The sequence below is a fragment of the Budorcas taxicolor genome, chromosome 3, assembly GCF_023091745.1.
Source record: "Budorcas taxicolor isolate Tak-1 chromosome 3, Takin1.1, whole genome shotgun sequence".
Lineage (NCBI taxonomy): Eukaryota > Metazoa > Chordata > Mammalia > Artiodactyla > Bovidae > Budorcas > Budorcas taxicolor.
In genome coordinates, this window is record NC_068912.1 from 29,695,010 (window position 1) to 29,709,560 (window position 14,551).

The 14,551-nt window shown below is 46.0% G+C and overlaps 1 protein-coding gene across 1 annotated transcript in view; it reads left to right on the forward strand.

Annotated features, from left to right (window-relative positions):
* SYT6 (synaptotagmin 6) overlaps positions 1–2,391 on the forward strand; it is a 63,999-nt gene extending 61,608 nt beyond the window's left edge. Inside the window, exon 7 of the mRNA XM_052637565.1 lies at positions 2,320–2,391. Coding sequence (XP_052493525.1) covers positions 2,320–2,391 — 72 coding nt within the window. The remainder of the gene's footprint in view (positions 1–2,319) is intronic.
* Positions 2,392–14,551: the final 12,160 nt, after the last annotated feature.

The following is a 14,551-nucleotide window of genomic DNA, read 5'->3' on the forward strand; positions in this document are numbered from 1 at the left end:
TTGAGCTATTATGTAAAGGGAAAAAGAAATACTGTATGTGGCCATTTCGCTTTTTCTCCTGTGGACTGGCCTATCCATCAGGTTGTTTAAGTGGCATGCTTACCCAGGGGAGAAGCCAGTAATTGCAGTGTACCTTTCACTGACGTTAAAAGTGACGTTAAAGGTTGTAACAGAAAAAAGTAGAACTCTAAAATGAAGGTCTATTCAATGAAAGCATTGGTAACCATCTTTTGGCACCTTCTGGTTAAGAATTCTTGAGTCAGAAGTCACAGTGGGCTCAACAACCAGGCATTTATTTATCTAAAATATTTCACCAGGGAAACCCTCGGTTGTGATTTCATTCACGTGGATGCTGCAAGCAGAGAGACTGCCACCTGGAGTTAGGAGTAAGTACCTGGTGTGGACCCAAAGAGGTTAGGCTTCTTATTCCATCGTGTGTCTCCTTCTCCTGGTGTATCCAGCTGGGAAGGCGGCTGCAGGATGGAGTGGAGGGAACACTGAGTGTAGACCTGATTTCAGACCCCAGCTCTGCTCCTGACTGGCTCTGCTAGCTTCCTCTGCATCTTTGTTTTCTTATCTGCAAGAACAAAAGAGCCAGGGCCATCTCCCAGCCGGTCTCCGGGTCCCGCATGCTAAGATAGCTCGGGCTCAGGTCATGTAATGGTGGTCGTCAATACCTCCAGACCAGCCTTTTTTGGTTAGTTGTAAAGATCTGCAGGTTGGCCTGTCCAGGGGTACAAAGGACCATGAAGAACTGAGCCTGGGGACTTCCTTCAATCTGGGAACATGAAGGTGATCAATAGGCCTGGGTCTCAACTCAGTGTTGTGGGCTCCCACGGGAGATGCTGGCTGGGATGGTCTGATTCTCAAGTGGCTCAACTCTGTCTAGAAAGGCTGTGTTGTGAGGTGGGGGTTGGAGGCGGGACCTTGTCCTTCTCCATTCCACCCCTACCCACTGCACAAAGGCATAGTCCACTTCTCAGCCCTGTTACTACACATGGAGACCCAGAAAGCCCGAGAGAAGCAGAAGGGTCTGAGCTTCAGGTTCAGAAAGGCCCTCTCAGGACTTCCTAGGTGGTCCAGTGCTGAAGACTCTGATCTCCCACTGCAGGGGCCACAGGTTCAATCCCCAGTCAGGGAACTAAGATCTTGCATGCCACATGGTACAGCTGGAAAGAAAAGAAAGACAGAAACGCATCTCACCCACCTGCCTAACTTCTCTCCCTGGAGCCTTGTCCTGTGTCTCCTCTGCTCCCAGAAAGGATGGAGTATGCAGTGGACACTGACTCACTTTGAAGTTATGCAGCAGGTCTAGAATATTCACAGGGTCAGATCCTCGCCCAGAAAGCATTGCTCCAGCTCTGCCTGGCTTTGAAGTGTGAAGAAGGGTTCAGTGACTGAGTGTGGGTCATCCACTCTCAGTCCTCTCTTCCCTCCATTACGCCTCATTATATCACCGTCTTCACAGAGGGGTGAGAATTGGGCTGAGGGATGGCAGCCTGTGAGACAGGACAGTAAGAGGGGAAAACGTGGGGGTACTCGAAAGGGCCAGGAGCCGCCATCTCCTCCTGCCTCCCTGCACAAGTCAAGTGTAAAGCCCCCCAGGAAGCACGGAGGCTGAAGAGGAGAGGCCGGCACTGAACAAGATCAGAGTTTTAGCTGTACTAACAGCTCCCAGACAAATTGCTAATAATTCATGATTGCGGCTTCTCGGCAGTAAGGGCACACTCTGCAGACGGCCTCTTCTGCTGCTAACAAAATCTGATTTTCAGTGTGAAAAATGGCTGAAGCATTCAGAAATGGTCCCATCATAGCACCTCATTAACACACACACACACACTCCACACGCTGAAGAAAGCTTTCATTATCTCTACAGCAAGTCTTTTTAAAAATCAGGTCTTCCAGGCCGTTTTCTTTCTTTCTTTTTTTTTTTAATTTTTATTGAGGTATAGTAGCTTTTAGTATTAAGTACAGAAGAGTGAATCAGCAATACGTATACACAATCTCTTTTTTGGATTTCCTTCCCATTTAGGTCACCACAGAAGACTCAGTAGAGTTCCCTGGGCTATACAATAGGTTCTCATTATTTGTCTGTTTTATACATAATATCAATAGTGTGTATATGTCAATCCCAATCTCCCAATTCATCCCCTTGACCTAAAGCTGTTTTCCTTGTTTTTGCATGGCTAACAGCAAAATTCACAAAAGCTTACAAAAAGCTGGAGAAAAGTGGATTCAGTGCATGGGCCAGACGAGTTTGGCAAGTTGAGATGCACATTCCCTTGGCATTGGCTAAGTGCTTTCTCCCCCTCTTCGCAGTGGCAAGGCCGAGCCTCCAGCTTCGACAGCGAGAGTTCGTGCCCGTCTCCGAAACCACCTCCGACACCATGAGCTGCACAGTGGCGGCCAGGCGACACAAACGAGACTCAGAAGCGTTCTTTTTGCAGTTGTTCAACAGTCTAAACACAGTGTTGTGCCGCAGTGGCAGCGGGGGCAGCACGCCTCTCACTTCAGAGTCTTAGCTGCCCCGTGTCAGTCAAGGCCGAGACACTTGTGTGGTCAGAGCTGTCTTAGTCTTTTCTGTCTCTCGAGGTGATGTTTTCATGGTTCTTTCACTTTTTATGGATCTGCTGTCAGGAAGAAAAGAAGAGAAAAACAAAGAGGGGAGAGCCCAGGTGTTGGTTCTATTAAATACAATGTAAAATAGTCATCTTTGGTGGGAGGGTGGTCTGAATTTCTGAAATTTTGTAATAGTTGTCTTTGGTGGGAAGGTGGTCTGAATTTCTGAAATTTTCTGTCTCCACTGAGCTCCATAACCTCGGAGGAGAAGGATGAGCAATGGCTGCTTTGTTCAGTGGCCCGCGGGAAGCTGCAGATCTGGCCAAGAGCCTTTACAAAAGTGACTTATGACTCTTAGAAGCTCTTTGCTGATGTGACATAAACCAAGGTGCAGACTCCTGGCCCCATGTTGAAATCGCGAGCACTCAGAGCTGTCTGTGAGCCTTCGACTGGCTAGTCGTGCAGGGCTCCTGGCTCCCCGTCCTTGTGAACTTTCCTCCTGAATTGAACATGACTTGATCCCTCATGGGAGCTGAGTCACTTTCGTTAGGAACGGTTCTGCGGAAACAAAACATGCCATATGTTTTCTGGCGCACCACAGTTAATGACCACATTTGTTTGAAAACAGAATCTTTGTTCTCAAAAATAACCTTTGTTGTTAAAAAAAAAAAAAAAGAGGAAGCACATATGTTCTGGAATGATTTCTGCATTATACATAGCTTTCTAATTCCATGAAGTATCAAGCAGCTGTTTAAAATGCCTAAACAGATCAAAGAAAAACCTACATAAAATGTTCTTTTCTGAATGGGGAGTTTTGAAATCCAAGTGATAGGTGGAGTGTATCTTTCTATGAAGAGTACCTTCTTGATTGAAACCAAGTCAGCTTAAGTCTATTTCAGCCGCCTTGACTCTGGGACAATGTTCATCTTAAACTTTAGTTCTAGAAATTATTAAGTATTTCAGTGTTTGTTTGTTTGTTTCAGTGGTAGTGAAGGATTTTTTTTTTTTCTTTAAATCTCTACTGTAGGTAAAATTCAGTTTAGGAAAAAAGTATGTTTGAAATATTCTGTATTGTAATCGTACATTTCTGTTGAGTTAATTAGTGGCCTTCCCACCAGCCCCCTAGAACTAGGTTGATTTGCTCCATCAGTCTGGTAAATGCGCGGGTGGGTCTTCACTTCTGTGTAGAGCTCAGAAACGCCAGTTTCTAGAGCCATGTGTGTAACTTGCAAGAGGCAGGTCTGCTGAAGAAGTGCTTCTTTCAACCATGGAAGGTCAAGAATGTAAAAACTGTTCACACACCTTGTGTCTTACTCTTTATATGTGGCACATGCTTTAGGAGCAGCAACTCAATAAAGCTACCCTTGTTTTAAGTCAAGTTATCGGGTTTCTGTGTTGATATAACTTTGAGTAGTGTCTTCTAATCCTCAAGATGACCAAATTGGGCAGGAGGTAACAAGATATTGTGGCAAAAGAGGTTTTCAGCTTTAAAAATGTAGATAAACCCAGAATTCACCCTGTACTGAGCTTTAGGCTGGGGCTAATGTGGCACTGATTTAAAGACAAGTTTTCTCCCCAAATGTCTTGTGATTGATAGGCCTTCTCAGTCAAGTCATCTTGTGGCTGGATTCTCTTGACAGTGAGGAAAAACTCAAAGTCATGAAAAGACTTCCAATATGAGCTTCATTCTTGACTCTAGAATGATCCCATCAAGATGGCCATTTCAATCATTAGGCAGATGCTACAAGTCCTGAAACAATGAAGGGGGCAGCAGGCTTCAGAAATTAATGTGAAGGGGTCCTTCTAGAAGTGAACTCAAAATGCACATGCAACTATCCATCATCTTCAAACCTGAAGGCAGATGAGGATGCTGCCTTAGAGTGGTTGCTTCTTGAAGAAGGGAGTGTGATCAGTGTGAATCAGGGAAGAGTTACTGCTCTTAGATGTTGCTTTTATGCAAGCAACTGTCTCACGTGAGTGAGCCTCCCAGTGCCTTTGGAAGTGCCTTTGGAGCTGCTCCCTGAGCAGCTTACGGTCAGCCTCCACACCACCCTGACCAGCTGCTACCACTCCTGGTCCGGCAGTCTTGGTAAATGTCTGTAGGCTGGGAATCCCACCCCAGGGAGGCTCTCAGCTCTGGAACCCCATCCCCAGCATCCTCAAGGGAGATCAGTACTCAACCCAAAGCGTGAATTTATGCCAATTTCACTGTCTACTCTGATCTTTTTCCCTCACAGATGAGAATACAATGATTACAAGTTGCAGAATGACATGAAATACAAGGTTGATTCATTTGTCAGCTGCCTTTGCTAGGAGAAACGTCTTTCTTGGGTTGGTGATGTGAGCTTTGCTGAAGTCACGACGCGTGCGTGCATGCATGCATGCATGCTCAGTTACTTCAGTCATGTCCAACTCTTTTGCAACCCCATGGACTGTACCCCACCAGGCTCCTCTGTCCATGGGATCATTCTTGACTCTAGAATGATTCCATCAAGATGGCCATTTCAATCATTAGGCAGATGCTGCAAGTTCTGCAACTATGAGGGGGGCAGTGGGCTGCCTAGGTCAGGAGCCCAGAAATTTATGTGAGGGGGTCCTTCCAGAAGTGAGCTCAAAATGCACATGCAACTGTGGAGGCAGATGAGGATGCTGCCTTAGAGCAGTTCCTTCTTGGAGAAGGGAGTGTGATCAGTGTGAATCAGGGAAGAATACTGGAGTGGGTTGTCATGCCCTCCTCCAGGAATCTTCCCAACCCAGGGATTGAACCCTCATCTCCTGCATTGGCAGGCAGTTCTTTACCACTAGTGCTACCTGGGAAGCCCCAAAGTCACGATAACCAGGGCCTTTTGCATATCAGTATTTTTTTTTTAATGCAAAAGTGAAAGTGAAAGTCAGTTATGTCCGACTCTTTACCCCATGAACTATACAATCCATGGAATTCTCCAGGCCAGAATACTGGAGTGGGTAGCCTTTCCCTTCTCCAGGAGATCTTCCTAACCTAGGGATCAAATCCAGGTCTCCCGAGTTGCAGGTGAATTCTTTACCAGTTGAGCCACAAAGGAAGCCGAAGAACACTGGAGTGGGTAGCCTATCCCTTCTCCAGGGGATCTTCCTCACCCAGGAATCGAACTGGGGTCTCCTGCATTGCAGGCAGATTCTTTACCAACTGAGCTATCAGGGAAGCCCTTTAAATGCAAAGTTCCTTTTATTGAGCAGTATTTCCAGGCTGAAGAATGCCTCTCCCCTCCTCTCCCCTTATCCTCAGGATGTTAATTAATTGCATCGTCATTTAAAAAATTATTGTTAATTACTGCTTTGTGTCTTCCCACCCCTGTCACAGCCTGGAGTTTTTATTCAATTAAATCTCTCTCTCTTGCCCATTTCTCTTGTCATTGTACATTCCTGAGGTTTAGTAGTCAGCACACATACAGGATACTGCAAAGCTTTTACTTTTAATCTCTGTTTCACATAGGTAACCCACTTCCCTTCAATCAAGGTACAGCAAAGGGCTTGTTTGTTTTTTTTTCTGCCCGAGGAATACCTGCATGCCCCAGAAGGCTGGAATCCACCTGGAGTTTTGTCAGACTTGTAGCTCACAGAGCATTTGGTACACGGGGCTCTGCTGTTTCCTCAGCTCTTTGGCTCAACAAGCAGCCCCTCCAGATGCTGAAGCTTCTCCAGGGAAGTGGATCACACACTCATGTGGGGAAAGTGTGATGCTTTTGTCTACTCGGCAATACTTGATGAGAAAATCCTGTTGCAGACTCAAAATTAAAAAAACACAAACTTAATGGAATAGCCTCTCTGCTCACCCCCAGCTTTTAATTAATTTAGAAAGCAGCCCATAGAGTGGAAAGTTCTCTCCCTTCCTGCACATCTGCATCTAAATTACTGGCACTCCACAGTGAGATGCCACCAAGGGAGCTGAACTGCTGAGAGAAGCACTCTGCTGCCCAAAGAAGCAGCTTCCTCTTGCTTCTGCCTCCCCATCAGATCACCCGCCAGCCACTGGCATCTGATGATGTGCTAGTCACATCTAGAGCAAATCAACCATCAGGGGAAACGGGTTGGGCTGGCTGGGCTGGGTTATGCAATAGTAACAGCCTTCATATTTCAGCGACTGCAAACAACAAAGGCTTGTTTCTCATTCGAGCTTAATGTTCATCACAGAGGTTCTGTTCATGGGATTGATTCAGGGGAACTCAGGGTAACAAAGCAGCCAATGCCTTAGACAGTGCCAGTTGCCACGCCTTAGGGTAAAGAGCGTGCGGAAGGGTCTCATCTTGGGTTCAGTGCTCTGGCTTAAAAGGAACACATCACTTTCCTTCACAGTTCATTGCCCAGAACTATTCGTGTGGCCTCCAAAACATAAGGGGTTCAAGCAACCAGAGGAAGAGGAAGTAGAAATATTTGATCATCAGCACGTGGGAAGACCACAATGAACTTCGCAGACCCATGAAGGGTGACAGCTACTGAAGGACTGATTCAGAGACACTAATAAAGGGAAACTGTAGTCTATTCATTTTTGCATGAAATCAAGAACTGTACCTCGAGTCTTGCAGATGTATGTTGGGCCACACAACTGTGCTAGCCTCGGACTTAAATCTTGCCCACAAAAAACTTTCTAGTCCAATAAGTTGATAACATAAGTAACTCTTAGTCCAAAGTAGAAAGTGGTGAGTACAGGAAGGGAGGTGAAATAAAAGACTACGGAAGTACAAAAAGGAATAACATAGCTCTGCAGATTGAGTGACAGCTCAAGGAATGAGGCGCCCTTGACCTAGGAAGGGTAGGACCGGCAGATGTGGAAGTTGCGAGGAGGAGGCAATTCCAGACTCAGGAGTTATACAGGTAAAGACCCAGAGCAGTGGAATTCCCAGGACTGCCACACAGCTTGCATCTAGGGGAGACAAGGAGCCCCCGAACACAATGCCCGCCTTGCTTGCATTGTCTGCCCAGGCAGGATGCTAGACTGCTCTCCCAAGGAGTACTTCTTTCCCCTGCCCTGGCCCTTGCCTAGTTCTTGCCAGCTGCCTCCCCTGGGAAATGGACCTGCTGCCCCTCCCCTCTCCATTTCAGGCTTGACTTCTGCTCCCAAAAGGGCTGATCACCTGGAACTTCAAGACTCGCCTGAATCTGAGACTTGGTCCAACTGTCTCACCTCATCTAACTGTCACACCTCATCCACTTCCCCAGCCTCACCTCCTAAGGTTACTACTCAGCCACAAGCCATGCAGCTTAGTCACTCAGTCATGTCCAGCTCTTTGCGACCCCACCGACTATAGCCCACCAGGCTCTTCTGTCTATGCGGTTTCCCAGGCAAGAATATTGGAGTGAGTTGCCGTTTCCTTCTCCAACAAGCCACTTGGGACTTCACAATTTGTCCCGTGTCTTGCTCTGCTCCTGTTTGGAGTAAGCCCTATCCAAGTGTCTGCTCTTGTACTGAGGGAACAAGACTGGCCTCTCCCTGGCTTTCCTCTGGCTAGGTCACGGCTGCACCCCCAGCACAGATGTGGCAGGCCCACAGGGAGAGACTCCCGAGTGGGCCTAGGGCTGGGCTAGCATAGGCAGTGCAGGGAAACAAGGGCACCTGTGCAGGATGTGATGCTCACAGATAGAAAACACCACGGTGCTGATAGCTGAGCAGATCTGAAAGAAGGGAGAGGGACACGGGATTCAAAGTTGTTGGTCCTACACTTGAGGCGCCAGAAAAATGATGGCGCCTTCCATGGAAACCAGAATCTCAGCAGAACAAGGGATAAATGGATGAGTCCAGTTTGAGCCCACCTGCATTTGAGATGCTGGAGGACTGTCTAGCAGACAGCTTCAGTCAACATGTAGCTTGGCAGAGAGGTCAGGCATGGATGTTATAGAAAGCTTACACACCAAAATGAGATGCGAAAACAGAAGGCTGACGCTGCCATGCCGATACAAGCAGCAAAGGAGAGTCTTACAGAGAGGTTCTTCAGGACCCATTAACATTTAGAAGTCAAGGAGAATGAAGAGATGTGAATAATAATGGAGGTGTACCCAAGCGAAGCTGATCAATGAAAAAGTTAATGAACAAAAACATCAATCAAGGGCTTCATAAAATGATTCTTCACAACAAATTAATCCAAAATGCTTTAATGTAACTTGACACCCATCTATTTTCACCCTATCCTTTTTCCCCACCTCAGCTATGCTCTTGCCTTTTTAAAAAAATTGTAGTGAAGTCAGTCCTGGGTATTCATTGGAAGGACTGATGCTGAGGCTGAAACTCCAATACTTTGGCCACCTCATGTGAAAAGTTGACTCATTAGAAAAGACCCTGATGCTGGGAGGGATTGGGGGCAGTAGGAGAAGGGGACGACAGAGGATGAGATGGCTGGATGGCATCACTGACTCGATGCACATGAGTTTAGGTAAACTCTGGGAGTTGGTGATGGACAGAGAGGCCTGGCGTGCTGCGATTCATGGGGTCGCAAAGAGTCGGACACGACTGAGTGACTGAACTGAACTGAAAATATACATATCATAAAATTTACCATTTTAACCATATTTAAGCGTACATCTTAGTGGCTTTAAAGAAATTCACATTTTTGTGCAGTATCACTAGCATCCATCCATAGAACTTTTTCGTCTTGCAAAACTGAAACTCTTTACCTGTTATTCAGCAGCCCCCATTTCCTCCTCTCTCCAGCCCCTGGCAGTCATAATTCTGATTTCTGTTTGTAAATTTGACTACTCTAGGCACCTCATAAGAGTGGAACCGTATGATGTTTATTCTTTTGTGTCTGGATTATTTCACTTAGCATAATGTCTTGAAGGTTCATCCATGTTAAGTGTCAGAATTTCCTTCCTTTTTAAGGCTAAGTAATAGTCCATTGTGTGTATGTACCACATTCTGTTTTCCATTCATCCATAGTGGACTTTTCACCATTTGCTCTTGGAATAATGCTGCTGAGAGTACAGGTACACAAGTATCTCTTCATGATTTCAATTTTGAGGAGGCGTATACCCAGAAGTGGAATTGCTGAACCTTGATAAATTCTATTTTTAATATTTTGAGGAACCATCATAATGTTTTCCATAGCAGCTGCACCATTTTATACAAGCACAAAGATTCCGATTTCTCTATATCATCACCAGTACTTGTTATCTTTTGATTTTTTTTTTTTTTGACGTTAGGCATCCTAATAGATATGAAGCGGTATCTTGTGGTTTTGATTTGCATTTTCCTAATGATTAGTGATGTTGAATGTCTTTTCAAGTGCTTATTGGCTGGCTGTATTTCTTCACTGGAAAAATGTCTATTCAAGTCCTTTGGTTACTTTTGAATTTTTGCTGTTGTTATTGCTAAGTTTTAAGAGTTCTTTATGTATTCAATATATTAATCCCTTTCAGACTTATGATTTGCAAATATTGTCTCCCATTCTGTGGGCTGTCTTTTTACTCTGTTGATCATGTCCTTTTGATGAACAAAAGGTTTTAATTTTGATGTCCAACTTGTCTATTTTTTCTTCTGTTACCTGTGCTTCTGGGGCCGTATTCAAGAAATCACTGCCAAATCTAATACCACTATGATTTCCTCCAGTGTTTTCTTCTAAGAGTCTTAGAGTTTTAGTTCTTATTCTTAGGTCTTTGACCCATTTTGAGTTAAATTTTGTGTAGGCTGTGAGGTAAGGGCCCAACTTTATTCTTTTACCATGTGAATATCCTGTTTTTCTTACACCGTTTGCCGAGACTGTCTTCTCCCTATTGAATGATCTTGGCAACCTTGACCATTTGACTGTACGTGTAATGGTTTATTTCAGGGCTCTCTGTTCTGCTTCCCTGGCCTTTATTTCTGTCTTTTAGGCAGTATCACATCATTTGGATTACTATAGCTTAAAGTACTAAGTTTTAAAGTCAGGAAGTATAAATTCTCCAAGTTTGTTCTTTTTTAATATTCTGTTAGCTCTTTGGGGTCCCTCGTGATTCTATATGAATTTTAGGGTGAATCTATTTCTGAAAACAACAACAACAACAACAAATCATTGGGACCTTGATGGGGGTTACACATTGATTGACTCTGTAGAGTGCTTAGAGTAGTATTGATATGGATCCAACTCTTAAGGACACTATAATCACCCACCCAGTGCCATTTGCTGACAGTCTGTCCACAAATTCATCCTTACATCTGGGGTTTCAACTGATAAGCAGTAGTTGTGATAAGCGGTACTGTTGTACTACTTGGTGCTGGACCAAGTTATGGAGGTCAAATCAGCTAATTAGACCTTTTACACTAAACCCAATTCTTAACGAGCTTCTGTAGAAGTCATCTCCATAACTCTCAATGCCCTGACCCAACTCTCAACATGCCGACCCACTTCAGCCCTATAGCCCAATTTTCTCCTTCCTGCCCTTTTCAGTCCCTGAAAACACAAGAGCTTCAGCTGGACCCATTCCCATGAATGAAGACTCATCTCTTTCTGCATGAACGTAGGTATTCACTCAATGAACACATGTTGAGTACATAGAATGTATCAGGTAACTCATTAGGGCTGAAGGCACACAAATTAATAATAGCTAACAAGCACGAAGCATCTCCTATATGCCAGACACTGTTCTAAGGGCTTTATATCCATTATATCACTTAATTTTTCCTCTAGCCCTAAGCGATTAAGAAACTTGAGATGGGAGGGAGGTTCAAAAGGGAGGGGATATATGTATTCCTATGGCTGATTCATGTTGAGGTTTGACAGAGAACAACAAAATTCTGTAAAGCAATTATTCTTCAATAAAAAATTAATAAATTAAAAAAAAAAAGAAACTAGCCCAAGGTCACACGACTGAACCAAGATATCTAAATTCCAGAGTTCACATGCTTAAACATCACGCCAAGCTGCATTCTAACATAGCTCTTCAAGGAGCTCACAATTCCGAGGAGGACACAGATAAATAGAAAATTACCATTTGGTCAAGGCAATGCTAGAGATAAACCGGAGATCGGGAGGTGGTGAGGGACAGGGACGCCTGGCGTGCTGCAGTCCATGGGGTCGTGAAGAATCGGACACAACGTAGTGACTGAACGACAGAGAAGGATTGCCTAACCCAGCCATTTGTGCATATCCCCTTCATGATGCACCCCAGAATGTACCCTTTGAGACTTCAGCCTCATCCTCTCTGGAGAGAGCCCTACAATAGCCTCTTTGTGCACCCCCAGTCACACATACTAATCTGATTCCCTGTATCAGTTACTCCTCCAGAGACAGCCAAAGACCTGGGGAGTCTGCCCATCACACCCAGCTCCAGCCAGTCAGCCCATAAACATATTCCAGGTTGGACAATGTAAGGAAGAGTGAAGGCTGTACTTTAGCAGCTCTGCTGGAAAGGGCTCATCACTATGCTGTGCCACTCCCAACAAAGCCCGCGCCATTAAATGATGAAAAGGGAAACTGATGATGAACTGCATGTTAGAGGATGAAGAATTCAGAGGAAGCCTGCAGACTCAGGCATGCGAGATGTCCTCTGGCATCTCTTTCCTTTCAGAACCAGAGCAGTGAGCCTCCTCCTGTAGGGATCTCAGCTGAGGATGACTAGCTTGTGGTAAATTAGTACTGGGAAGGGAGGGGTGGGGAGCTCTGTGACTCTTTCCCCTGAGGTGCCTCTTTTTTTCTGCACAGATTGGGGAGGTTTGGTGATGCATCAGGGATTATCCAGAGAGACACAGCACGCCAGTGTGGGCAGGAGCCTCAGGCATCCTGAGACATGTAGCGATTCTTTTCTCTGTGACTTCACCTTGCAGTCTGTGCCTGAGTCAGGTTTGTGGGGACACTTTCAGCTGTGGAGCAATAAGGGAAGAAAACCCGTGGCTAGAAATTCTAAGTGTTTTTAGAAATGTGAGTCCCTGAGATGACAGAGGACTTGCTAATCATGGTTGAAAGGGCTATGGCCCTTTATGCCATGGTCTTTCATCTCCATGGAGAAATTACTGACAATGACACACTGCAGTTAAAATGGATCGTGAAATCAAAAAGCCAGACGAGCTTCAGACACTGCCTTCCTTCAATTACCAGGAACTTTCTTTCCCAGATGATCCAAATATGAGTGACTTACTATGCAGAGAAGTTCTTCCTGTAACCTCTGGTCTCAAACCTGGAGCGGCCCTGATGCTCCCAGGGGCTCTCTCCCCAGCAATGAAATCGGGGTGGGGGTAGAACTACATTCTCCAGTCTTTTAATCCCAGCAGCTACCTGTTTCCTGCCAGATTTGCCAAGTGAGGATGGATTCATCTATGACTCCAATACATCTGGAAAACCTAAGAGCCTAGAAGCAAAAGATCTGCTTTGTCCTGTATTAAGCTTCTTAAACTTCCCCAGTCAACCCTGAGTGGATCACAGAACCTCTCTGAGCCTCATTTCCCTCATTTATACAACTGGGCATAGTTGCTTTGATGGCAGTGGTCAGGCTCAGCCTCAAATCTGCACCCTAAGAGCTTATGGCAGTAGAGCTTATTGCAGTGAAGGCCTGTTTCTTTCACAACTGGGTGACTTGAGAACAAAGGGCCTAAGCCTCTGTATGGCTCTTCAGCCTGGAGATGGTCAGAGGGAGCAGGGAGGGGGGAGGTAAGGAATAAATCAAGTAGCTATGTAATTAATTTAGAATACGTTAAGCACTGAATGTTGAAAAGAAACAAAAGTGGTGACATTTAATGAATGTGTCAGTCAATATCTCACTCATTCCAGCTGTCTTTTTAAATGTCAAATCTCTCACAGTTTTTTTTTTTTTTTCCTTGCTTCTGGAAGGCTCATGCTAACAACAACCAATTCTGGTTGATGCCCAGTAGTAGGTCCGCAGGGGCAGGTAATGTCAGAAGTGGGAGATTCAAGAGGCTGGAACAGAAGACAATGCCCGTCACCCCCCAGAGAGCCAGGTGCCACAGCTGCTCCCCTGGGGCCCCCAGTAATCCACTCTCTGTTCCCCTGGCCCTTCACCCACCTTCGGGCCATCAGAAAAAAACACACCAGGCATCCACACCCAGAGAAAGACAGTCAGTGTGTGTTTTCATGTCCATCCCCCATCCATACCTCCTCAAACTTCTCAAACTTCAAAGTTTTCAAGAGAAAACCTTAGCTGAACTCCAAGAAGAGAGAAAGCCAAGAGCCCACTTGCTCCAGAGAACTCCAGGCTCAGGAATTTCCATTCCGAGCTGATTGGCCCTTGGTTCAGTCCTCTATAAATACCAGATACAGCTTCAGAGGCAAACGGAGGGGAATGAGCCAGCTGGATTTTCACTTTGGGGAGAAAAAACGTGAAACCAAGCAGCACCGATCGGTTTTCCTCCCCACCTCCACGCCTGCCCCCTGGAGTGAGCCTCCTTGCTTTCAGCCACAGCTGAGCGGCCAGTCTCTTCAGCCTCCCCAGGCACCTAGGTGCAAGGAGGAGGGGGAACTCAAATCCAAGTGGAAAATTGGCTGGTCTTCAACCGACCTGGAAGTTTAAGTGGCCTAGGCAGTCCTGGAAAGTTCCAGCAACTCCAGCTCATTTAGCACAGTGCAGCTTCTGGCTGGAGAGCAGAGAAGGGCCAGGCTGTTCTAGGCCTCCTGTGGGGCAGGGCAGGGGGAGCCAGCACAGGATGATCATGGGGGAACAGCTCAGGCCTGACCGAGCCCAGCTGCGCAGGGAGAACACGGTGACATGCCAGAGGAGGGGCTACCGCCCGGTTTGCAGCTGGGCAGTGGGAGAGTCCATGCCAGCCCCTAAGGAGAGCCAAACGCACAGGTGCTCCACCGCCCAGGCGTACCCCCACCCAGAGCAGAGCCAAAGCTCACGAACACTCGCCTCCACTGTCTCCTCGCCAGGACGCAAAGCCAATGGCTTATTAAAGTAAATGTTCCCACTCCATCTCTGTGCCTCCCGGATGGAGTGTTTCCTGCAAATCAGCCCTCCCTTCTAGAGGTTCTCTCCTTACCTGACTCTGGTCTCCTTCACGGGATGCTGTTTTGCACACATCCCGACTCATACCTAC